The sequence below is a fragment of the Manacus candei genome, unplaced genomic scaffold (genome assembly GCF_025592945.1).
Source record: "Manacus candei isolate 608988 ecotype Guabito, Panama unplaced genomic scaffold, ASM2559294v1 h1tg000129l, whole genome shotgun sequence".
NCBI lineage: Eukaryota > Metazoa > Chordata > Aves > Passeriformes > Pipridae > Manacus > Manacus candei.
In genome coordinates, this window is record NW_026138177.1 from 817582 (window position 1) to 841263 (window position 23682).

A 23682-nucleotide genomic window follows, 5' to 3' on the forward strand; every position below is an offset into this window, starting at 1 on the left:
GGCCTGCGAGGCCCCACAGCCCCTCACAGGAGCTCAGCGAAGCTGCCCCTTCTCTCCAACCTGGCCAGAAGACGTCTGGCCAGCCGATTTCCTCCCCCTTGTATTGATACCTCTGCTTACGTAAGGAATAGAATGGAATTCTGGGAACACACCAGGGCACTTCCCTGGTTTCGAGCTGGTTGCCAGGAAGGGATCAGACCCAGCCAGCACAGGTTTAGGAGGGGCAGGTCCTGTCTGATCACCCTGATCTCCTTTTATGACGAAGTGACCCACTTGGTGGATGAGGGGAAGGCTGTGGATGTGTCTACGCGGACTGCAGCACAGCCTTGGACACTGTTTTCCATGGCACACTCCTGGAAAAGCTGCAGCCAAGGCTTGGACAGGGGCACTCTGCTGGGTTAAGGGCCCAGGGAGTGGTGGGGATGGAGCTGCATCCAGTTGGGATCCGGTCACTAGTGGTGTCCCCGGGGATCAGTGCTGGGCCCAGTTCTATTTAATATCTTTATTGATGATTTAGATGAGGGAATTGAGTCCACCATCAGCAAATTTGCAGATGACACCAAGCTGGGGGGTGTGTTGATGTGCTGGAAGGCAGGAGGGCTCTGCAGAGGGACCTGGACATGCTGGAGAGTTGGGCTGATTCTGACGGGATGAGGTTCAACAAGGCCAAGTGCCGGGTCTTGTCCTTTGGCCACAACAACCCCCGGCAGCCCCCCGGGCTGGGGACAGAGTGGCTGGAGAGCAGCCAGGCAGAAAGGGAGCTGGGAGTGTGGATTGACAGCAGCTGAACATGAGCCAGAGTGTGCCCAGGTGGCCAAGAGGGCCAGTGGATCCTGGCCTGGATCAGGAACAGTGTGGCAGCAGGAGCAGGGAAGTGATTCTTCCCCTGGACTGAGCGCTGGTGAGGCCACCCCTGGAGTGCTGTGTCCAGCTCTGGGCCCTCAGCTCAGGAAGGCCATGGAGGGGCTGGAGCAGGTGCTGAGAAGCGCAACAAGGCTGGGGAAGGGACTGGAGCACAAGTGGAGGCTGAGGGAGCTGGGGAAGAGGAGGCTCGGGGGAGACCTCCTCACTCTCTGCAACTCCCTGACAGGAGGTTGTAGCCGGGGGGGGTTGGTCTCTTCTCCCAGGCAGCTATTAGTAAGATAAGAGGGTATGGTCTTAAGCTGTGCCAGGGGAGATTTAGGTTGGATATTAGGAAGAAATTCTTTCCAGAGAGGGTGATCAGACATTGGAATGGGCTGCCCAGGGAAGTGGTGGATTCTCCGTCCCTGGAGGTGTTTAAGATAAGACTGGATGTGGCATCAGTGCCATGGTCTGGGAACCATGGCAGGGTTGGATCAAGGGTTGGACTTGATGATCTCAGAGGTCCCTTCCAACCCAGCTGATTCTATGATTCCATGATTCTATACTAAAACTGCTACACCCACACACAGGGACACATCTCACCATGTCCACGTTTATCCTGCCAAGTTCCCCTTCTAAGTTTCTCCCAGGGTCATAATCTCAGTTCCCTACACCCACTATGTGGGCATAGGTTCACCTCAGCCCCTGAGAATGAGGAGGGGGAACCCCAAAAGACGTTTCTAGCCCCCAAAATCAGCAGCAAGCAGCAGGATCATCTCCATAACAGGCTTCTTGTGTCCCTCCTTATGGTGCCCAACTCCAAGTGCTGGAGCCATGTGTTCCCACTCAAATCTCCCAGTAGCCCTCTCAGGATTGGGGGCACCCCAAAAACTCCCTCAGTACTAAAGGGTATCCCAAAACTTCCTCAGGAAGGAGTGATACCCCAAAATCCCTTCAGGAAAGAGGTCCCTCCTGGTCTCATCATCCCCAACATTCAGCTCGTTTTGCCACTGGGGACGAGGATCAGCACAAGAAACACAGACACCAACTTTAAAGAATAAGTCTATAAATGTACTATAGTGCAAAACAGCAAAGAATTACAAAAGAAGCCAAGAATTATAAAAGGATAAGCTTAGCAATGCACCTAATCATTGCTACAAAGAGTGTCTATAGTGATTAAGAAAGATACATCAGCAGTTACCCCATTTAATGCATTACCATCAACTGGGGAGCCCCGGTCACAGTGAAGGGCCAGAGAACCAGCCTGGAAACTGGGAAATTCTACGCAGTGCATCCACTCCCAGGTGAGGCCTTTGTCCTCGCTGTGAGAGGGTCCAGCTTTTATATTGTCAAACAAGCAAGCTTACATCATGGCTTAGTGTGGAAAATGTCTGGCTTTCTTCTCTCCTTAGTTTTCACTCAAAGCCTGGCCAGGACTCAGAGGAAAATCGAGGGAGTCAGTTTGGACCAACTACTGTCCAATAAGGCCAGTTATTTACTTCCATGGCCTTGACCAGTCTCTAAATACAGAAAGATAGATACATTAATAAAAAATACAAATCTTCACTAATTAAGTAGTGTCATGGTTTGAGATAGCCCCAAAATCCAATTCCTTAGCTCCATTCCCCCTCCCACATCTCAACCTAATGTGAGATGGGTTTTTCCAGACAAAACACACCAGACTCAAAGTGGGGGAAAGGGAATATATTACAATGACTGTACAAATAAATACCATATCACATTATACACACGATCACAACTATCTCTACCATGACATATAGTATTTACAGTGAATCAGATCTCTTCTCCCCTCCAAATAAAAGTCCAGGAGGGAAAGAAGGACAGATCCCTTCCAGTCCTTAAGCAGCAGCATCTTCTAAGGCCGCAGGTTCTGTCTGTCTTCTCCACATGCAGCAGCTGATAGCTGGATTTCTGCCAGCACTCACGAGGGAGGCCTCCAAGCTCCCTCGGCCCCCTTGACGCAGGCAAAGGGGTCTTCCGTGGGCTACGTTCACCCCAGACAAGGTCGTTTCACCACGGTCATATCACGAAGACACAGGGGGGTCTTCGTGACGGTCTGGTATCTCCAGGAGATTCAAGCTTGCAGGGCCTCTGTGCCCTGCCTCAGGCTGCCACCGTGGCAGCAGTGCAAGGGGGGGAGCCAAGGTCAACTCCCCCCGCATTCCATCTGGCCGTCCCGGTCCAGCTCCGGGACGCTCTGAGCTTCTCAGCTCCTCTCTCTCTCCGATGCTGCATGTCTAAAACTCTTCTCCTTAATAGGAGTCCATCTCCCTCTCTTCTCAGAGGGATCTCAAAGGAGTTTTGGGGGGCTGGTACAGTCTTACCCCCAGAACTCTCTCAGGCTGCTGGCTCTCTTTCTCCCAGCTCTCCTTCCAGGAGTCCTTTCTCTGGTGCTGCATGTCTCTGTTACTTCTCCGGTTCAGGTCCTTATCTCTCCTGGCTCTCTGCCACTGTTTCTCTGGTCAGTGCTGGCTGCTGCTCTGCGCCCATGGAGAAAACATCTCCCGGCTTAACTACAGACACTTAGTCCAGTCTAGCACTGTTCCAGGTCTTTGCAGTCCCCCCCCCCACCAGGGGCTGGGGGGCCCCAGAGGGCCCAAGGGGCTCAGAGCCCCTTCCTCGTGGCTCACAACATGGCCACCTCTCCTCAACAACCAAAAACTACAACTCATCTCTTCTGGTGAGGTTGTGATATGTTTATATTTTTGCAGGAGCGCCCATTGGGCAGAACTCCAAAACTTCCAGGGGTTTCCACCCCTTGGGGTCTACCACTTTTCTTAGCCTCTGGGAGAAAACAAAGTCCAAACCACTACAAGTAGATACCAATATATCTTACTGTCATGTTTAGTATTACGTATTTTACTAAGGATTACGTAGGATTTTGGCTAATAAGCAGATACATGACTATATATAACAGTAGGTCGGAAGGTTCATCTAGAGATCAGCTCTGGCTCAGGGCCTGTTGTTCAGGCCTCAGAACTTCAGAGGGATACCCTGAAACCCCCTCAGGAACGGGGTCCCCCCCCCGGCCTCTTCATCCCCAACCTTTAGCTGTCTCCTACCAGACCCCATCCCAGCTTTCCCAGTCCCCATCTCACACCTCCCAGTTGCCATCCCACCCTCCCAGGGGTTTAGAGGCAGCTGTGGGACCAAGTACTTTTAGGGTGGGATTCAGTCATTTTGAGGTGGGGGTCAAGATATTCTGAGGTGGGACTGAGGCAATTTCAGTGGCATTGAGTCATTTTGTGGCAACAGATCGATCCCTCTCAACTTCTGGGAGCAAAGGGATGGAGAAAACTCCCCCAAACCCTCTCAGAACCACAAAATCCTCCTGAATATTCCCCCAAACCCCAAATCCCTGTAAAGTGATGGGGGTTTACATGTCTTTATTCAATTTCTTTATGTTTATCCCAATTCCAGGTGTTTCCAACTCACCTTTTTTCCTCTCTCCTCACCCTTTCCCATCATCCCCTTAATCCCCAGCTTCCCCCCAGCTTGGTTTAGGGATATTTCCTCTCCTTCTGCTCTGCTCAGTTGCAGGGTTTCAGCCCCCTTCCCGCTCAGTTTAGGAATCCCATCACCCCTTTCCTGCCCCCCATCCCTTTTCCATCATCCTCCCGGCCCAGCCTACGCCTGATTTGCAGGTCCCAGATTCTCCCACAAACTCTCCTGTTTTGTTTGGGGGTCCCAGCTGCCCCTATTTCCCCCACTCCCACCGTTTTTCCCATTGTCCCCCAATCCTCAGCTCCCCCCACATTCAGCTTGGAGGTCCCACTCCCCTTTTACGCCCTCCCCGCCTCCTTCTCCTTTCTCATTGCCCCCCAATCTTCAGCACCGTCCGCGCTTAGTTTCGGGGGTCCCAGTCTGCTCTCCCACTCACTTTGGGGGGTCCCACCCCTGCTTTTTTCCCCTCTCCCCTCCTTTCCAGCTGCCCTCCCCCGCTTCCAGCACACGCTCTGCCCCACACTCCCCTCTCCACTTCACGGGGAATGGGGTCGAGAGCTCGTAGCTGTGCCCAAAAGGACCAGGGCTGGAGATTGGAATGGATGTGCCTCACGTTGCTGTGAGCCATGATTTGAGCTGTGTGCGACAGGAATCGCTGTCACAGGAACCACCCGAACCAGCGCAGGAGGAGCCTCACAAGCAGCAGTTTCAGGGCAGCGGGGACCCGACCTGAGCTGCCTTTGGTGCCCAAAACTGCCCACACAGCCCCTCTCCTGCCCCGAGGGACTGTCTCCCGTGCCAAGTACCCCACGCTGGACGGAGCAGACACGGACTCCTCTCCCTGAGCGGGAAGCAGCGGTGGGACCCCCATTCCCCTGTGCCGCGGAGCGGAGGGAGGGAATAGGGGATAAAGTGAAGTCCGTGAAGGAGGGAGGGGTGGGGGGAGGTGTTTTATTAGGATTCGTTTGGCTTCTCATCCTCCTGCTCGGATCTGAGCCGTTCCCAACCCCATCAATGTCCCCCAGTCGGGTCTTTGGGACGGCGATGGGGCAATGCCCTGTTCCTGCCCCCGGCCCGGGCCGCGCCACAAAATGGCGGCGGCAGAGCTCGAGTCCCGCCATGATTGGCTGCTTCTCCCGTCACTCCTCGCCCTCGCGCGCTGATTGGTCGGATTGGGCGGACACTGCCCCCGCATTCGTTTTCCGGGCCAGGGCAGCGGCGGCAGCGCCCGGACGGTGCTGAGGCGGCGGCGGAGCTCGGAGGCGGCGCTGGAGCAGGTGGGACCCGCGCTCGGTCCTGCCGGGGCTCGGGGCTCGGGGCTCGGGGCTCGGTCCTGCCGGGGCTCGGGGCTCGCTGCGGGCGGAGGGGGCGGGAGGCGCCGCGGGAAGCGGGGTCTGGCGGGCTCGGCCTGCCCCGGGCGGGCCGGTGTCGGCGGCCCTGGGGAGCGGGGTCTGGCGGGCTCGGCCCGCCGTGTCCCCCCGTGTCCCCTCCCCAGGGGCCGCTGAGGGAGCGGCTGCCCGCGGGCTCCTCCTTCCCGCTGGGCCTCGGCGGGCTCGCAACGGGTTTGTGCCTCGGCCTTGGCCGCAAACATCGCGTTCGTTCCCCGGGCTGCGACAAGCCGATAATGACACACTCGAGAGACACATTGAGTCGTTATTGTTTCAGAGTTGGCTGCCCGGGGCTGTTTCACAACTCAAGCACAACTCGCAAAGCTTTTTACTATTTCTACATTTTAGTAAACAAAGCAAAACAAGCTTGCAAGCAGCTACGAGACATTAGAGCTCGAGAGAACACTTACTGTTTTAGACTCAGCTGCTTTCCCTCTTGCAGGTTCTTGGAGAGACGGGGGGGTGGCCTCAGGTGGGTCTGAAGGGCCGTCCAGCACCTTGGGGGGTGACCGGGGGGTCCTGGGACTGAAAACACCTCCCGGCTGTGCAAGTCCTTGGGACGACACCTTTCCAGGTGTGGTGGTGCATCCCCACCCCCCCAGGCCTCCCTGTGATCTGAGAAATGCTCCTCAGGCCTCAGCCTTGATGAACAGCCCTGGGCTGAGCTGCTCTTGAGCTGCTCAGAAACACTCTCTGCTGCCAGGAACTGGTGCTCTCTAACCAGCTCCTGCAGTTTAACCAACAGCCTGGGAAACTTCTTATTTTTCTTGCCTGAAGAACAACCAAGTGGAATCCTATTTTTGTTCTCCAACTTTCAGAGAAAGTCATGGACCTGACTTGGGGCCAGGATGGACAATTCCTGTGCCTCAAGCCCCCTCTGTGGGGGCCCCATAACCAGCGCTACTGAGTGAGACCCTTTGAGGTCTCTGGGGCCGCAGCAGCTGCAGGGACTCTGCTCCAGCACGGGCTTCCCACGGGCTCACATCCTTCTTTTTGGACATTCCCCTGCTCTGTGGGCTTCTCCTTGAGCTGCAGGGGAATCTCAGCCCTGGTGCCTGGAGCACCTCCTGCCCCTCCTTCTGCACTGCCCTGGGGGTCTGCAGAGCTGTTCCTCTCCCCTGTTCCCACTCTGCTCTTCTCTGCACCCAATTCCATCTGCACAAGGACTTTTTCCTCCTTCAATACATTCTCCCTGAGGTGTCACTGCCATCTCTGATGGGCTCGGCCTTGGCCAGCGGTGGGTCCATCCTGGAGCCAGCTGGAATTGGCTCTGCTGAACATGGGGGAAGTTTCTGGCAGCTGCTCAGACAACCCAGCCCTGGAGTCCCCCTGCTACCAAAACCTGGCAAACCCAAGGCACTACCAACATGGATCACCTGGAATGTGGGTCAGCAGGTCTGTGCCCAACATGGTTTGCAGTTGGGTCACTCGTATTATGGACACAGAACTCCTTGTGACTTTTAGAGATGGACTTGGGCAGGAGGAACCCCCAAGCCAATGCACTCACACTTTGTTTTTCCCTCCAAAACAGGATTTCTCCTACCCAAAGCTTGGCCAGATGGAGGAGGAGGCTGCAAGGAAGAGAAAGATGCCCCAGGACCCCCAGGCAGGTGAGGAGGAAGTCAGTGCCCCTTTGCCCTGTCTTGTCCTGTATCTCCCAGCTGAGCATCGCCCCCGGCTGCAGGACAACCCCGCTGCCGCCGCCGTCCTGCCGGGGCCGGAGTTGGGGGGATGTCCTTGGCCTTCCCTCTGGGCCGGAGGCAAATCCCCTCCCTGTCCTTCTTCCCTCCTGCCCCAGGCCCCGAGCTGAGGACGGAGAGCCCGGAGGACAAATCCCCCCGGCAGAGCCTGGTGGGAGAGGCTGTTTTGAAGGGCTCCACGGCACAGGAAGGCAGCGGGGAGGAAAAGCCACGAAGGTACCCGAGGAGGAGGGTCTCCAAAGCCAGCCCAGGGTGCTCTGAGGAGGAAAGACCCACCCTGCGCCGGGAAGGTGGCCGGAGCTTGAGCCAGAGCTGCGACCAGGAGGTCCTTGAGCAACCTCCCACCAGGGAGAAGCGCTACAAATGCTTGGAATGTGGGAAGACCTACAGCCGGAGCTCCGTGCTCCTCACCCACCAGCACATCCACACGGGAGAACAGCCCTACACGTGTGGGGAATGTGGGAAGAGCTTCAGTCATAGGTCCAGCCTGATCCGCCACCGGAACATCCACACCCGTGAGCATCTCTACACATGCTTGGAATGTGGGCAGATCTTCAGCCGGAGATCCCACCTGATCGGACACCAGATCATCCACACCGGGGAACGGCCCCACAAGTGCTTGGAATGTGGGAAGAGCTTCAGGCGGAGCTCTCACCTGATCGGCCACCAGCGCAGCCACACAGGGGAACGGCCCCACAAGTGCTTGGAATGTGGGAAGAGCTTCAGCGACAAGTCCACCCTCCAGAACCACCAGCGCATCCACACTGGGGAACGGCCCTACAAGTGCTTGGAATGTGGGAAGAGCTTTAGCTGCATCTCCTACTTGATCTTGCACCAGAAGACTCACACTGGGGAACGGCCCTACAAGTGCTTGGAATGTGGGAAGAGGTTTCTGACCAGCTCACATCTCCTCAGGCATCAGCGGATGCACAGGGAGGAGAGGCCCTTCCGCTGCACCGACTGTGGGAAGAGCTTCAAGGACAACTCCATGCTCATCACCCACCAACGCATCCACACCGGGGAGAGGCCCTACCAGTGTGAGGAGTGTGGGAAGAGTTTCATCAGCAGCTCCCACCTTGTCAGGCACCGGCGCATCCACAGCGGGGAGAGGCCCTACAAGTGTGACAAGTGTGGGAAGAGCTTCAATCAGAGCTCTAACTTGACCACACACCAATGGACCCACCAGTAAGAGAAGCCCTGTGAGCGCCTTGACTGCGGGAAGAACTTCATCTGCTGCTCCAACTCCATCACCCATCGGAGGACCCACGTTGGATGATCCACAGTGACCCACATTGGGCACAGACCTGGTGACTCACATTCCAGATGATACACATTGGGAAGACATCTGGCAGGTGGTCTCCATCCTCCTGGTTCCCTGTAGGCATCTGGATGAAGGCAGGGGGAGGAACATTCATCAGAACACAGACTAAGATTGGAAATTCATTGGGAAGAGCAAATTTTTTGACTTTAGACCTGTGGCAGGACATCTCCCCTGGAATGTCCAAGTAAACTATGCCATGGCCCAGTGGCGTAAGGAATAGGGACGTAACACTGCACAGAAGGGTCCGACAAGATAGAAGGTTGGGGTGCAATGGCCCCTTTATTAAGGGAGGACTGGGACTTATCTAGGGTTCAGCTGAGGGACGTTCGGTAACCGGGGCAGAGCATGAGACGGACAGCTGTTACGACCCGCCCCAGGAAAAGAGGGGGGGGGGGGTAACCCAGGTTTTATCAAAAATTCCTTTGGGGTGGATTAAAGCGAAACGACACTAAATAATCGGTGTATGAAAACATATATTGATAAGATTTATTTTAACAATTTTGAATCAATAGGTAAGTTAACATTTTTGGGTGCTGTCATAACCTTTCTGGGGAGGAGAAAAATGCATAGGGGAGAGAAAGGCAGGATAAGAGCAAGGGAGAGTAAGGGAAAGAAAAGCTGAGAGTGGACAGATGTCCATAGTCACCGCCCACGGGGTCCAGCGATGAAACTTGATAGTTGCAGCTTCCATGTCTGTCACTTGAAGTGGTGGCCTTGATCTGCTGGGGGTGAAGGAGGGAAGCCCCCACACTCCAAGAAGGTATGAATTATCATATCCATGATCAGTGTCACGGGCCATGCCTCGAGCCTCCAACCTCTCCCTGGGCCCTGCCCAAGAGCTGCTGTGTCTGCCCTGGTTCCCGCCCTTTTCCCGACTGGTGGGGGGGATGGGCTCTCATGGGCCATCAGAGGTGCAGTGTAACAGTCAAAAGCCTGCAAGCTCGGCTCTTCCCGCCTTTTCAGGACTTCACACCTTCAGCACTGGAGGGAGGGAGGGGCCCGACTGCTCATCAGAGGTATCATGCAAGTCAAAAGCCTGCAACAGTCTCCTAGAATGCATAAATCATTAACCATTTCAGTCTCTGACAACAGCTCAGGGTATAACAGGATAGGAGAACAAAGGGAAAGGAGGGAGGAACTTGGGAGGAGTTGGGAGTCAAGGACCAATGGGAGCTCACTCCGCACTGCGGCACTTCTCAACCAGTCAGCGTGGGATGAGTGGGAAAGCAGGGGAGAGCAAGGGAGTAAGCAACTTTTGGCAGGAAAAACTGGGCAAGTCCAGGCAAGTTCTGCGCAATACATTTCAAGGGGATTAATACAGAGATATATGGGGAAATACATTAAATGGGGTTCAGAACGGGGATATAAATGTGAAAGTCCATAGGCTGTCATCTCTTCAAGCACCATACAGGTCCCTCCATGCCTGGAAGCGTTGCCATCCCGATTCTTTTTCCTCCACATCTCCCCCTTTTTTGTTTTCTTGAGGGATTGACAGAAATATGGTCTTTGGTGTAAGTCTTTTACATGTAGCTATAACACAGCAAATGGTTAATAATAATGTAAGGGGGGTACTTTTGAATTAGATGATCAATGGAGCATAGAGGCGTGAGAAAGGAATCATATTAGGATGTGAAACCAACTAGAGTATGGTACAATGTAACTTCATGGCACAAGCTAATTGTAAGGTCCATTGTGCTTTTTAGCAAGTCAGCCTGATATTCCCTATTATCAGAGCAGAGTTCTTCCTTGGTTTTGCTACATATTGCAAGATAGAGACATCTACCCTTGAAACACAATGGTAGAGGTCATCCATAGGGGTGAGAAAGATGATGATGGGAGGAAGATTATGTGGGCAGGGGTCGCTCGCCCCTTGCCCTACAAGTAGGGCATGCGCAGACTGCTGCCATGAGGTAATGATCAGGCGGTGTTTGGCTGCCACTCAGGCATCACCTTATACTGCGTACTGGCCCTACGTAGTGTAATGTGGAACTGATAAAAATGGGGTGTTGGAGCTGCTGAGTTGAGCGATACTCATCCTACCACCGAGACTGTGTTGCTCCACGGGGACGCCCGCTAAGCATGGGTACCGACCAGCTGCTGCAGATCCTGACAGCCCTGGCCTGTCTGTGTGGGTAAGCACAGTTTTTTGATAGGAAGCAACTGAGAGAATAAACTTTTTAATATTCTTTTAGTGTTCCTTTATTTCCCCTTTTATGTTTATAGTATTTTTCCTTTAGTTTCCCTTTTTACTAACCAATATCGTGTTATCCATAATATTGTGTTAAGATCCTTTTTGGTATCCCTTTTCACTAGTTAATACTGTATTAAATGCTGTTCGTAGTATTTGTTTTAATGCCATCCGATAAGGTAGTTATTTTGTATCCTTTTTTAGTTTTTAATTCCTCTTGCTAAGTTTATTACTATTATTATTATTCTCACTGTAATAAAAGATATTTTGTGTGTTTGAGTATTTCTGGCACTTGTCTTTATTCTGGACATGTATCCAAACGAACTGTTGCAAATAACACAAAGAGAGTAAACAAAACTCCAAAACATATTAATAGAATCTGTTTAACCCAGTTGGGTAAATTGGGTGAGCCTAGTTTGTCGAATAAATCGTCGGTAAATACTTTAGGGGAAAATTTAATGTCATTAATCAGAGCATGCAATGTGTTAATACTTTGGAATACCGATTCAGAATGATCAGAAAAATTCAAACAACACATTCCCTCAAAGTCTTGACATCCGTGGCCATGCATTAATAATAGGAAATCTGTTGTGGCCCTGTTTTGAAGGGACACCTCTTTTAATTTTTGTGTGTCTCTAACTAAACCTTCTAGGGCGATGCTGGTCATGTTGGCCTCTTTTGAGAGCCAACATCCCATGTGTATCAAGGTATTGAGGGCATGTGAAGTACCTATTCCTGCGATTATAAAGGAACTAAAATAATTGCCAGTAGTAGACCAAAGGTCGATATTGGGGTCGCAATCTTCAGGAATTTTTGGGATAGGGAGGACTCCTGCTGGAGGGTACGAGACTCCAGGGGGAATTAGAGAGACTTTTGATGAGGTTGAAGAACCTTCTTTTGCCCATTTAAGGGGAGACTGGGGGGTAGGATAATTGAGAGAGTCTTTCCCGTAGGTCTCAATGGACTGGCCACGGGCTAGTCTCCAATCACTTTTCAGAGGGGGCCGAGTTGTGGTAAGTTTTTTAGTGGTAACAACTGGTTTCTTAGGAGTGGTATATAGACTTGGTGGTCGGGGGGTGAGAGGCTTCACCTCCAGCCCTACTGCAGGATATTTCGCTTTCAGAATATCTTTGAGAATAGGGTTCTGCATTTTTATCAATTCAAAGTCCCGTTTCTGCCGAATCAGGGTAGCGGGTTTTTCATTAATTAATTTAAATTTGAGAGGATGGAACAAGGTAATTTGACCTGTGGTGCAGGGCCCTCCAATGGGGTAGAAAGAGACTCCAATCCACACTGTTTCTCCAAATATTAAGAACTTTCCCTAGGCTTAGAGCCCACTGATTTCATAGTGATTATCTCTGGTATAGTGTTGTTGCACCACAGGAAAGTATCTTTGTATAATTCTTTAAAAGGGGTAACATCATTTTTCTCGATTTGGGAAGTGGACCGGGACACAAATTTGAAGCATTGATTTGTAATTACTGATCCTAGGGTCTCAAATTCGACAGGCTCTTCTTCAGTATATGAGGGAGACTCAAAATAATTTTTAAAATTATCATTGAGGGGAAGACCAACCAAACACGTTTGGAACAAGTTATTGACGTTGTTAACAGACAGACATATAACACCCATTTTTGGTTTTCTGCGACAGTTTCACCCAGATGTTCTCGGGTCGCTGGTATGCCCAAACTGGAACGGCTGGTGTGGGTTCCGGTGCTGTGAGGATTATTCCGATACCAAGGGAGATGACGTATGTGGTCCACATGTTGTTCCTTGAAAGATTTTCACTTGTCTTGCTGGGACACACTTGGGTCCAGTATCTGCGGAAATGCAGGCATACCCTTTCCCCCAGGTAATCAGGGGAAAGGGGCCTGTCCACTTGTCAGTCAAAGGATCTTTATAAAGTATTTTTGCTTTTTTCGGACCTTGTGCATTCTCTGTATTTAAAATGTCTTTCTACAGGACTTCTGCTTATGGGCATGTCAGATTCCTCCAAAATGTTTAAAAAATTTAGGATGTACATAATTTTCTCCAATCTTTCCTGAGGAGCCATACCCATACTCCCCCTTTTTTGTTTTCTTAATAAATTTTTTATATTTTGGTGGGCATGCTCTACAATACCTTGCCCTGTGGAGTTTTGAGGAATCCCTGTGGTATGGTGAATACCCCAGTCACTAAAAAACTTTTTGGTTTCTGTAGACGTATAGGAAGGGCCATTATCCGTCTTTATTTGCTTTGGGACCCCCATTCTCACAGATGCAGATAGGAAATGTTTCTTAACGTCTTTACTCTTTTCACCGGAATGTGCGGTGGCCACGATCATTTTTGAAAATGTGTCAATGGACACGTGTACATATTTTAGTCTCCCGAGTTCTAGCACATGTGTAACATCCAATTGCCAAATTTCCCACAGCTCCAGCCCTCTGGGATTGGTTCCTTCTGAGGTGAGTGGAGCAACCGTTTGACAGTCAGAGCATGCCTTTAAGATTTCTTTCGCTTGATTTAACTTTAAACCGAATTGTTTCTGTAGCAATCGCTCATTCTGGTGAAAAAATTCATGAGAGATTTTTGCCTGTTGATACAAATTTGGTATTGCAGCCATACCTGCCAGTTGATTGGCAATTTGGTTCTCCTCCACCACAGGGCCTGGTAGTCCAGTGTGAGACCGGGTATGTGCAATGTAGTATTCGAATCTTCTACTGTGGATCAAGGATAATAATTCATTTAGTAATTCAAACAAACGTCTGTTTGAAACTTCTTTCAGGTAGGAGTTTTCAGTTCTTTTCACAATGCCCACAACATAGGCCGAATCAGACACAATGCTGATTGCTTCATTTTGGAAGATTTTAAAAGCACGCAAAACTGCTGAAAGCTCCACAATTTGTGGTGAACCTTGTACCTTGTGGATGTCTTGCTGCCAATGGTCATTCTCCAGCCAAACAAGGACCACATTTCCGGACCCATCGGTGAAAAGTCCCCTTATGGGAACCTCTGATTGAACAATCTTTAATTTCAATGGGATTTGTATTAATCTTTGGATAAACTGACACACCGGGAGGTGAAATTTTATCTCTCCCGGGTATCCACCAATGGCAATTTGGAAATCTATGGAGGTTTGCAGCAGTTGTTCGAGCTGCTCAGAGGTCAATGGGAGGTAGACACGATCTGGTTCACTTCCATTGAGCTCTAAGCTTCTCATGCACCCTTTGAAAATCATCTTGCTTGCCAATCATCTCTGCTACAGTCACAATAGTCTTTTGAAACTAGTGTGGGAGGAATATCCATTCCCATAAGTAGAAGTCCCTGTCATTAGCCGAGAACTGGCCTAAAATGGCCAGCGGCTGCTGGGTCTCTCTGATGATTACTAAAGAAGAAGTCCTTCCATCTTCCTGTTTGCTTGGTGTCTAGATATTTTTTCCTCAGCTATGGAAAGGGCTTCTTCTGCTTCCATAGTCAAGGATCTAGGGGAGGACAGATCTCCATCTCCTTTTAATAACTCAAACAGGGGGTGTAAATCACTGGTTGTGATTCCCAGCACAGGACGCATCCAGTGAATTGCTCCCAACAGTTTCTGGAGATCATTTAGGTTTTGAATTTTTTTGTCAATTGCAACTGATTGTGGTCTGATAGATTTTGCATTAATTTGGAGTCCAGGATATCTCCAGGGTGCCTCTCTTTGCACCTTCTCAGGAAGGATCTTTATACATCCCCTTCGCTTTTTTTACATCCTGTGTTGTACCTGAGTTAAAGTGCTTACCAGTTGGACTTCTGTTTGTGTGAGTTTCTGATTCCTCCAACAAATTTAAAAAGTTTAAAACATACATTACTTTTTCCAATCTTTCTTGGGGGGATCATACCTGTACTGTTTCTTTAGTAAATTTTTTATATTTTGGTGGGCTCTTTCTACTATACCTTGTCCTGTGGGGTTATGTGGGACCCCAGTGGTATGGTGTACACCCCATTCCTCAAAAAACTTTTTTGTATCTGCAGAGACATAGGAAGGCCCGTTGTCCATTTTAATTTGTTTCGGGACTCCCATTCTGGCAAATGCTGATAAAAAATGTCTCTTCACGTCTCTGCTTTTTTCACCAGAATGTGCAGTGGCCACAATCATCTTCGAAAATGTGTCAATGGACACATGTATATATTTCAATTTTCCAAATTCAGGTATGTGCGTGACATCCGACTGCCAAATCTCTAACAACGTCAATCCTCTAGGATTAGTTCCCTCTGGAACTAACGGAGCAACCATTTGACAGTCAGGGCACGCTTTTAGAATCTCTTTTGCCTGTGCTAATTTCAGGACAAATTGGTTTTGCAGTGACCATGCATTTTGGTGAAAAAATTCGTGGGAAATTTTAGCCCATTGGTACAAATTAGGGGTAACAACCATACCTGCCAGATGATCAGCAGTCTGGTTTCCCTCCTCCACAGGGCCTGGTAGAGTAGTGTGAGATCTTGTGTGGACAATGTAATATTCAAAATTTCTGTAATGAATTAGAAACAACAAGTTTTTTAGCAGACCAAATAGCTTTTCATTTGAAACTTCTTTCAAATACGAGTTTTCAATTCTTTTCACAATGCCCACAACATAAGCTGAATCTGATATAATATTGATCGCTTCATCTTTGAAGATTTCGAAGGCGCGAACAACTGCTGACAACTCCACGATTTGGGGAGAACCTTGGGCTTTATAAATATCTTCTTGCTAATTACTGTTTTCTTGCCACACGATTACAGCGTTCCTGGTTCTCCCAGACCCATTGGTAAACAACATTTTGGCACCTTTTATTGGCATTTCTGATTGCATAATTTTCAGTTTCACCGGGATCAGAATTAACCTCTGTAAAAATTGGCACGCCGGGAGGTGAAATTTAATTCCTCCCGGGTAGCCTCCGATGGCAATCTGGAAATTGATGGAATTCCGCAGCAGTTGTTCCAGCTGCTCAGAAGTCAGTGGGAGGTCTGTGCAACTTGGCTCCTCTCCACTGAGTTTCAAACACCTGGTGCATCCCTTGAAAACCAATTTTCCAATCATTTCCGCTAGGGTAACGATTGTTTTTGGGAATTGGTGTGGGAAGAATATCCATTCCCACAAACAGAAGTCTTTAGTGTCCATTGAGAATTGGCCTAATATGGCCAGTGGCTGTTTGTGCTCTCTGATAATAATTAAAGAGGATGGCAGTCCCTCCATCTTTCTGCCTATTTGTCTCTCTGATATTTTCTTCTCGACTGTGGAAAGGGCTTTTTCTGCGTCAGGAGTTAAAGTTCTGGGGGAGGACAAGTCTGCATCTCCTTTTAGCAATTTGAATAGGGGGTACAAATCACCAGTTGTGATCCCCAATACTGGTCAGATCCAATCGATCGCTCCCAATAGTTTTTGGAGGTCATTTAAATTTCAGACTTCCTTATCAATCATAACCGATTGAGGTTTGATAGATTTAGAGGTGATTTGGAGTCCGAGGTAACTCCAGGGTGCTTCCCTCTGCACTTTTTCAGGGGATACTTCCAATCCTCAGGAATTTAGAGCCGAAATCATCAAATTTAGAGTCTTTTCGACTGCCGATTCTGTTTTGGCACAGATCAGTACATCATCCTTATAATGGAAGATGATTGACTGTGGAAATTTTTGTCTAATGGGTTCTAACACTTTTGCCACAAACATCTGGCATAGTGTCGGGGAATTTTTCATCCCCTGGGGAAGCACTCTCCATTGGAACCTGCGATGGGGTTCACAAGCGTTGATGGCTGGGACTGAGAACGCAAATTTGATCGAATCAGCCAGATTGAGGTAGATATGAAAGAAACAGTCCTTTATATCAATTACCACTAGGGGCCATTCAACAGGGAGCATGGATGGAGAAGGCATTCCCTGCTGGAGGGCTCCCATCGGTTCCAGGACTTCGTTGACTTTGCGCAGGTCCTGGAGAAATCTCCAGGAACCTGAGGATTTTTGTATTACAAACACTGGAGTGTTCCAGGGACTGGTGGAAGGCTCCAAGTGTCCTTTAGCCAATTCTTGATTAACTAGTTCATTTAAAATTTGCAACTTCATTTTGGGTACGGGCCACTGATCCACCCAAACAGGGGTTTCAGTTTTCCAGTTAAGTCTGGGCAGCTGCACCTGCTCAGTGACCCCCCCTAAAAATTTTCCTTTGTCCTCAAGCTCAGCTGCCATTGTTCCATGGCGTCCTGTCCCCACAATGTTATTGGAATATTAAAGACATACAGTTGAAGGGATGCAGACCTGCCCTCTGGCCCACATAATGTCAGTATTTCTCGGCTTCTGACTGGATGCTGCAAACCTCCTACACCACTTACACAGGTGTCAGTGGACTGGGCCAGCCAACTGGATGGCCAGTCCCGCGCTACCAGAATAGTCACGTGTCCAATAGCCCTTCCACCTTAATTTTCTGCTGATGTCTCAGTGCTGAAAAATAAATAAGACGTCAAGAGAGGTCGAGAGGTTGCCCAGGTGGCCTCCTTCAGTGCCTCACTCCTCTCTTCCTCATCCTTAGACATCACATAAGTCAGGGCATCTGTAGAGATCATCTTGGCGACAGGGAACCGATCTTCTAGCTGCATGGGTGGGAGCACAACAATATTGTCATTGGCAAGACCTGTTAGGAGGGTTGGAACTACCATCACGCCCCTTTCCATTGCCGAGAAGTGAGAGACTAATAAGTACGTTTGTTCTGAGTATACATTGGCAGATGACCTAACTCTGGCCAACTGTTCTTATGAACTGAGATGGGTTGAGGGGTGAATGACAGGTAGAGTAATCCACTCCAACAGGGTGTATTGCTGCCTAACTGGGACCAGAACCGGTGCGGGCTCCCACACTACGGGGTAGCTGGGCGCGGTGTCGGGCGCAGGATGGAGTGCAGCTGAGGGGATGCTTGTGTCTTCACACCCCCCTGAGTGCTCTGCCCCCTGTTTCCCAAGAGCTCACAAGAGCACGGACGAAGGTCTGGTAGCGAACTAAAAGTCACTTTCCTTTTAAGTCCTGGGCATTTCCTTGGGGGAAGAGGCTCACCATTAATATTGGTTAGGGACCTACAACTGGCAGACCAATGGCGGCCCTTCCCACACCTCCTGCAAAGTGTCTTTGGGACATTAGGTTCTGTCATCAACTCCAGGCAATGTTTTTTGAAATGACCTTTTAAACCACAGTTAAAACAGGACTGGGATCCGGTGAGAGCGGCGTCTAATAGGCATGCTTTATGGGACCCAGAGCCAATGTTCTTACAGGCCTCTATCATATCAAGTAGTGAGGGGTTTTTCAACATTTTGAGAGCTTTTTGACAATCCTCATTTGCTTTTTCAATTACCAATTTGTTAAAGAGGATGTCTTGACTTTCCTTTTGTTGGACTTGTCAGCTAATAGCCTCTTTTAATCTAGTAATGAAGTCCGCAAAAGGTTCTTTTGGACCTTCGTTAATTGGCGCAAATGAGGGAGTCTGAACATATGCATCTGCTACCCTTTTAACTGCTTCCATAGCCAATTCTTTTGATACATCCAAATATTTCAAATCAATTCTGGACTAATCGTCCCTACTTGAATAATGCCTTTCACCATAAAGCATGTCTATAGCCTGTCTCACTGCTATTCCCCTCCGCTCCATCTTTTCATTGACATAAGTAGTGATTAATTCCACTCCATCTCAAAGATGTATGATTGTACAGTGGAAAATAGTCCATTTACAACTGCACAAATATCGTATGGGACTAGTCTATATGCTAAAAAGAGTGATTCCAAAAGGCCAACCGTGAAGGGCGCTCCTAGCCCCTACTGAATGATAGCTTTTTTAATGTCCTTCAGCACTGGGTAAGAGATAGGCCTCCACTCCGGGGCCTTGCCCTCCTCTAAATAAATTGGAAAGGCCTTAAGGAAGTCCACGTTGCTGGCTTGAGCAGCCTCTTCCCTGAAAGACTTCCAGATGTTCGGATGATTTGCCTGCCTCTCAGGGGAGTGCTGCGAATAGTCTGAGTCAGTGTCTTGTGACTGGTAGGTGGGGTAGGGCTCGGCGGAATGGGCCCTATGGGTGTGGCCATGTTTTCGGAAACTTGACCTGACCTTTGGCCTGGCCCCACCCCTAACTTCCCATCTCTCCCTGAGGGGGTTCTTTCCAGGGAGGAGGCGGAGCCGGGCGTACGTGTGGGCGTGTTGGGGGAGGAGTCCCTGATGTATGCAGGCGGAGGTGGTCTAGGATGTGGTGCTGAGGGAACCTACCCCCTTCTTTCCCACACTGGCGTTTCCCGTGGCAGCTTTTCCCGCCTTCGCTCCTCGTGCATCTCGCCTCCCTCCTTCCCGATGCCATTTTGTTTGTGCCGTGATGCAGTTTCTCTCTCCCCCCCACCATCTTGTGACCGGTGAAGTTTGCGTGCCAAGGTAGTTGTTGTTTTGTCAGATAGCAGTTTTGTATGTGACTTCTTGGGTTTCGTGGAGACCACTGTCCAGGTTCATCATCTGGTGCTGTAGCACCATCAGAACTAGTCTCCAGGTAATCAGTGCTTCTTTTGCAGTCCAGTCCCCCCTATCATTAGCTCGCCACAGATCATAGCCTATCAAATGCCACTGGTCCACAGAGGTGTTTTCTGCAAGTATGTGACCCTTGTGGTCCAGCCACTTAGCAAGCACTTTAGCGTATTTTTTATCCAGGGGGTGACCGTGTTCAATGATAAAGTCTTTGAGTCGTCGGTAGACGAACTTTTGGGAGGTGGACAACGAGAGTCCCGTGGTGACTACAACGACTTCAACAATTGTCCGTGATGTTATTAATCCTCCCTTTTATGGGTTTGGGTGTCAGGGTGGGAAGTGGAATGTCCCCAGCTGCTCACCTTCTCCGGTGCGTTGACTTGTGCGACCCAATGGTCCACAGTTGTCCGTCCAGCTGAGGAGGACTGGCAGGGTGGACACTGCTCCTGGTGTCACCTGAGCCCCAGCAAGCACACAGGAGTTCTCTCAATGTGAGAGACCTTCTACTGTGCCTTGCAGTTGGGGGCCATCTGCCATGGCCCGAGGGAAAAGGGAATAGGGACGTGACACTGCACAAAAGGGTTCTGACACAGTAGAAGATCAGGGTGCAATGGCCAAATTATTAAGGAGAACAGGGACTTATAGAAGGTTTGGGTAAGGGGAGGTCTGATAACGGGGGTGGAGCATGGGATTGACACCTCAGGGTAGAACAGGATTGGGGAACACGGAAAAGATGGGTAGAACTTAGGAGTATCTAGGCAAGGGGACCAATGAGAGCTCATTCTGCACTGCGGCACCCACCAGCCAGTCAGTGAGAGATGAGCGGGAAAACTAGGGGAGAGTAAGGGAGTAAACAACTTTTGGCAGGAAAACGTGAGGGCAAGTCCAGACAAGCCCTGAAAAATATAAACCAAGGGGATTAACATAGGAATAGCTGTAGGGGTGCAATGAACATAGTAATAAATTGGGGAATAATGTGAAAGTCCGTGAATTATTGTCATTCAGGCTCCGTACAAGTCCCTCCAGGCCTTGAATCTCTCCCAGTCACTTTGCTGTTCCTCCTCAATCTTCCTCTTTAGATGGGGTGATTTCCTTGGGAGAAGGAGTTCGCCGTTAACATTTGTAAGGGATCTACAATGAGAGGACCAATGGCGGCCCTTCCCACATCTCCTACAAAGTGTCTTGGGGCATCAGATGCTGTTGTTAGCTTAGGGCAATGTTTTTTCATGTGTCCCTTTTGTCCGCAGTTGAAACAAGACTGGGACCAGTCAAGGCGGCAGCAAGCAAGCGGGCCTTGTGTGACCCTGACCCTACATTCTTGCATGCTTCTATCATTTCAAGTAGGGTAGGGTTTTTTAACATTTTTAGAGCCTTCTGGCAGTCTTCATTGGCTTTCTTGTACACTAATTTATTAAATAGGATATCCTGGCTCTCTTTTTGTTGAACTTGATGAGTTATCGCCTCTCTTAGCCTTGTTATAAAATCAACAGAAGGTTCTTTCGGGCCCTGATTGATGAGGGTGAACGGTGGCGTTTGGACATAAGCGTCCACCACCCTCTTTAGGGCCTCAACTGCCAGCTCTTCGGTAACATCTAGATACTTTAACTCTATTCTCTATTGATCGTCCCTGCTCACATAGTTTCCTTCTCCATATAACATATCTACTGCCTGTCTAACTGGAATCCCTCTTCTCTCCATCTTTTCATTTATATATGTAGTAATTAGTTTTTTCCACTCAGTTTCAAAAACTGAGGACTGCACCGTGGATAGCAAGCCATTGATTACTGCCCTGATGCCATAGGGGATTAATCGGTATGCCAGGAAAAAAGACTCCGGGAGTCCCACGGTGAATGGGGCTCCAAGGCCACACTGTATGATGGCCTTTTTTATATCCTTTAACATTGGATAGGATATGGGCCTCCATTCAGGGGCATGGACTTCCTCTAAGTAAATGGGGAAAACCTTCAGAAATTCCACATCATTGGCTTGGACCGCTTCATCCCTGAAGGCTTTCCAAATGTTCAGATGTTTAGTGTGTCTTTCCAGTGAATGATGTGAGTAGTGCGTGTCTATGTCCTGAGTGTAATGAGTGTCATAAGCCTGGGTGGAATAGGCCTCATGGGCGCGGCCATGTTGCCAGAAGTTTGTCCCAGAACTAGGCCTGACCCTGCCCCTTTCTCCCCTTCTACCCCGGAAGGGGGATGGGTCTGGTGAGGAGGCAGAGCTGGAGGGAGAGGGTGTGAGTGAAGGCGTGTCAGAGGGGAAGTCTGTGAGTATGCAGGTGGAGGTGGGGGCGGCCTAGGAGGTGGTGCTGAAGGGACCTGCCTACTCTTTTCCCGTGCTGCTCTTTCCCGCCTTCACCCTTCGCGTGCTTTTCCTCCCTCATCCCCGATGCCGCACTGCGGCACTTCTCAGCCAGTCAGCGTGGGATGAGCGGGAAAGCAGGGGAGAGCAAGGGAGTAAGCAACTTTTGGCAGGAAAAATTGTGGGCAAGTCCAGGCAAGTTCTGGGTAATACATTTCAAGGGGATTAATACAGAGATATATGGGGAAATACATTAAATGGGGTTCAGAACGGGGATATAAATGTGAAAGTCCATAGGCTGTCATCTCTTCAAGCACCATACAGGTCCCTCCATGCCTGGAAGCATTGCCATTCCAATTCTTGTTCCTCCACAGCAAACAATGCCCTATTTGCAAATGTATCAGTGCTGAGCTGAGAGGGGCCCAGGCCAGGCCAGGAGATGTTGGAACCAGTCTGGGTTCAACCCTGAATTAACATCCTGATGGTGAGGCAACCCCTGGAGTCCAAGGACTGTCAGTCCATCACTTGATACTATAAAGTTCCAGTCCCCTTTCCCAGGGGCAGGTTCTTCCAACATAACCCTTCTTGGGGTGTATGAGTGGAGATTCCTCCCTTGGCTGAGGACCCCCCCAAGGTCACTCCTTGAGACTGAGAGCAGAGATCTCCCCACAAGCGTTGGTCTGGGTGAGTCACATCCATCTCTAATTAATAACTATTGCTTTTTTGCCAGCTTTAGTATAATTGCTTCAACAATTGCTTTAGTGTAGTGCACTGTCTTACCTTATGCTATACTACTGGTAGTTTTAGTATTTGTATTGTGTAGTAAATTATTCTGATTAAAATCTTTTGTCTGTTTGTCTGTGATAATGAATAGTTCATTTTATATAAGTATATCTGATTTGCCATCATTAAAACCTGCAGGACAAAAGTGGTTCAATCCCAGCTCTGTAATTCCTTAAATTCCAACCCTTGGCACAATCCCGGGCTGAGATTGGATCCAGCCACCCCCAGGCTCCTCTCTGAGCAGGAGTTTAGAAAGCCAGGGAGTCCTTTCTGCACCTTGGGACTCAAGGGCAGGACTTCTTTAATGAACTTTAAGCCTTCCACTCCCCTCCACCACAGGTGCCCCCCCCCAACCTCAGCAGCCTGCAACACCCCAGAGGAGGTTGGGAGCTCAAAGAGCCACCCCAGACTCCCCTTTCCCAACCTCCCTGTGCCCAAAGACCCCCATGGGACTGTCCATCCCACCAGTCAACCTCTGCTTTTCCCCTCTTCTGCCTATTCCCCCCCTTTCCCATCATCTCCTGAGTCCCCAGCCCCCCCCCCCCCCCCGATCAGTTTGGGGGTCACAGTCCTCACTGTACTTCCTCTCCCACCCCTTACACATCAGCCTCCCAGTCCCCAGCCACCTCCTGATCACTTCTGGGGGGTCCCACCCTCCCCTTTTCCCCACTCTTCCCCATTGTCCCTTAATCCTTGTCGTCCCCTCTCCCACTCCATTTTTGGGGGGTCCCACTCAGTGTGGGGGTCCCACTACCCCTTTTATCCCCTTTCCCACCATCCCCCCCTCTTCTTGCCTGCCCGCCCCGAGCTGAGAGCTCCTCACCCACAGCCAGGGGTCCCAGCACCACCAGTGCCCCTAAAGGTCCCCCCAAATAAGGGTTTGAGGGGGTCCTGGGTGAGCTCTGAATGGGTTTGAGGGGTCTTTGCGGAGCTGTGGGGTGTTTTAGAGGGGGTCCCGACACCTTTCAGGGTGTGCTGGGTGCTGTGTTGGGGTGCAGGTGCCACCCAGAATCCCCCTAGAGCAGGTTGACATGGGGGGGACACAGGGGGCTCCCCATTCCTGATCCATCCTGGGGCCAGTTCTGCCCCCCAAGACGCCCCCACTGCCCCCCACTAACTGGGACTGTTATTGGAGGAAGATGGAGAACTGGGAAGCTTTATTGGGATCACTGGGAGCAGACGGGTGATGTTGGAATAAAAGCAGGGATGGG

At 50.0% G+C, this 23682-nt stretch overlaps 1 protein-coding gene across 1 annotated transcript in view; it reads left to right on the plus strand.

Moving 5' to 3' along the window:
* LOC127462532 (zinc finger protein 665-like) overlaps positions 1–23682 on the plus strand; it is a 162832-nt gene that overhangs the window by 133804 nt on the left and 5346 nt on the right. Inside the window, 1 exon segment of the mRNA XM_051771183.1 lies at positions 7495–8663. Within this exon segment, the coding sequence (XP_051627143.1) occupies positions 7495–8663 (1169 nt within the window).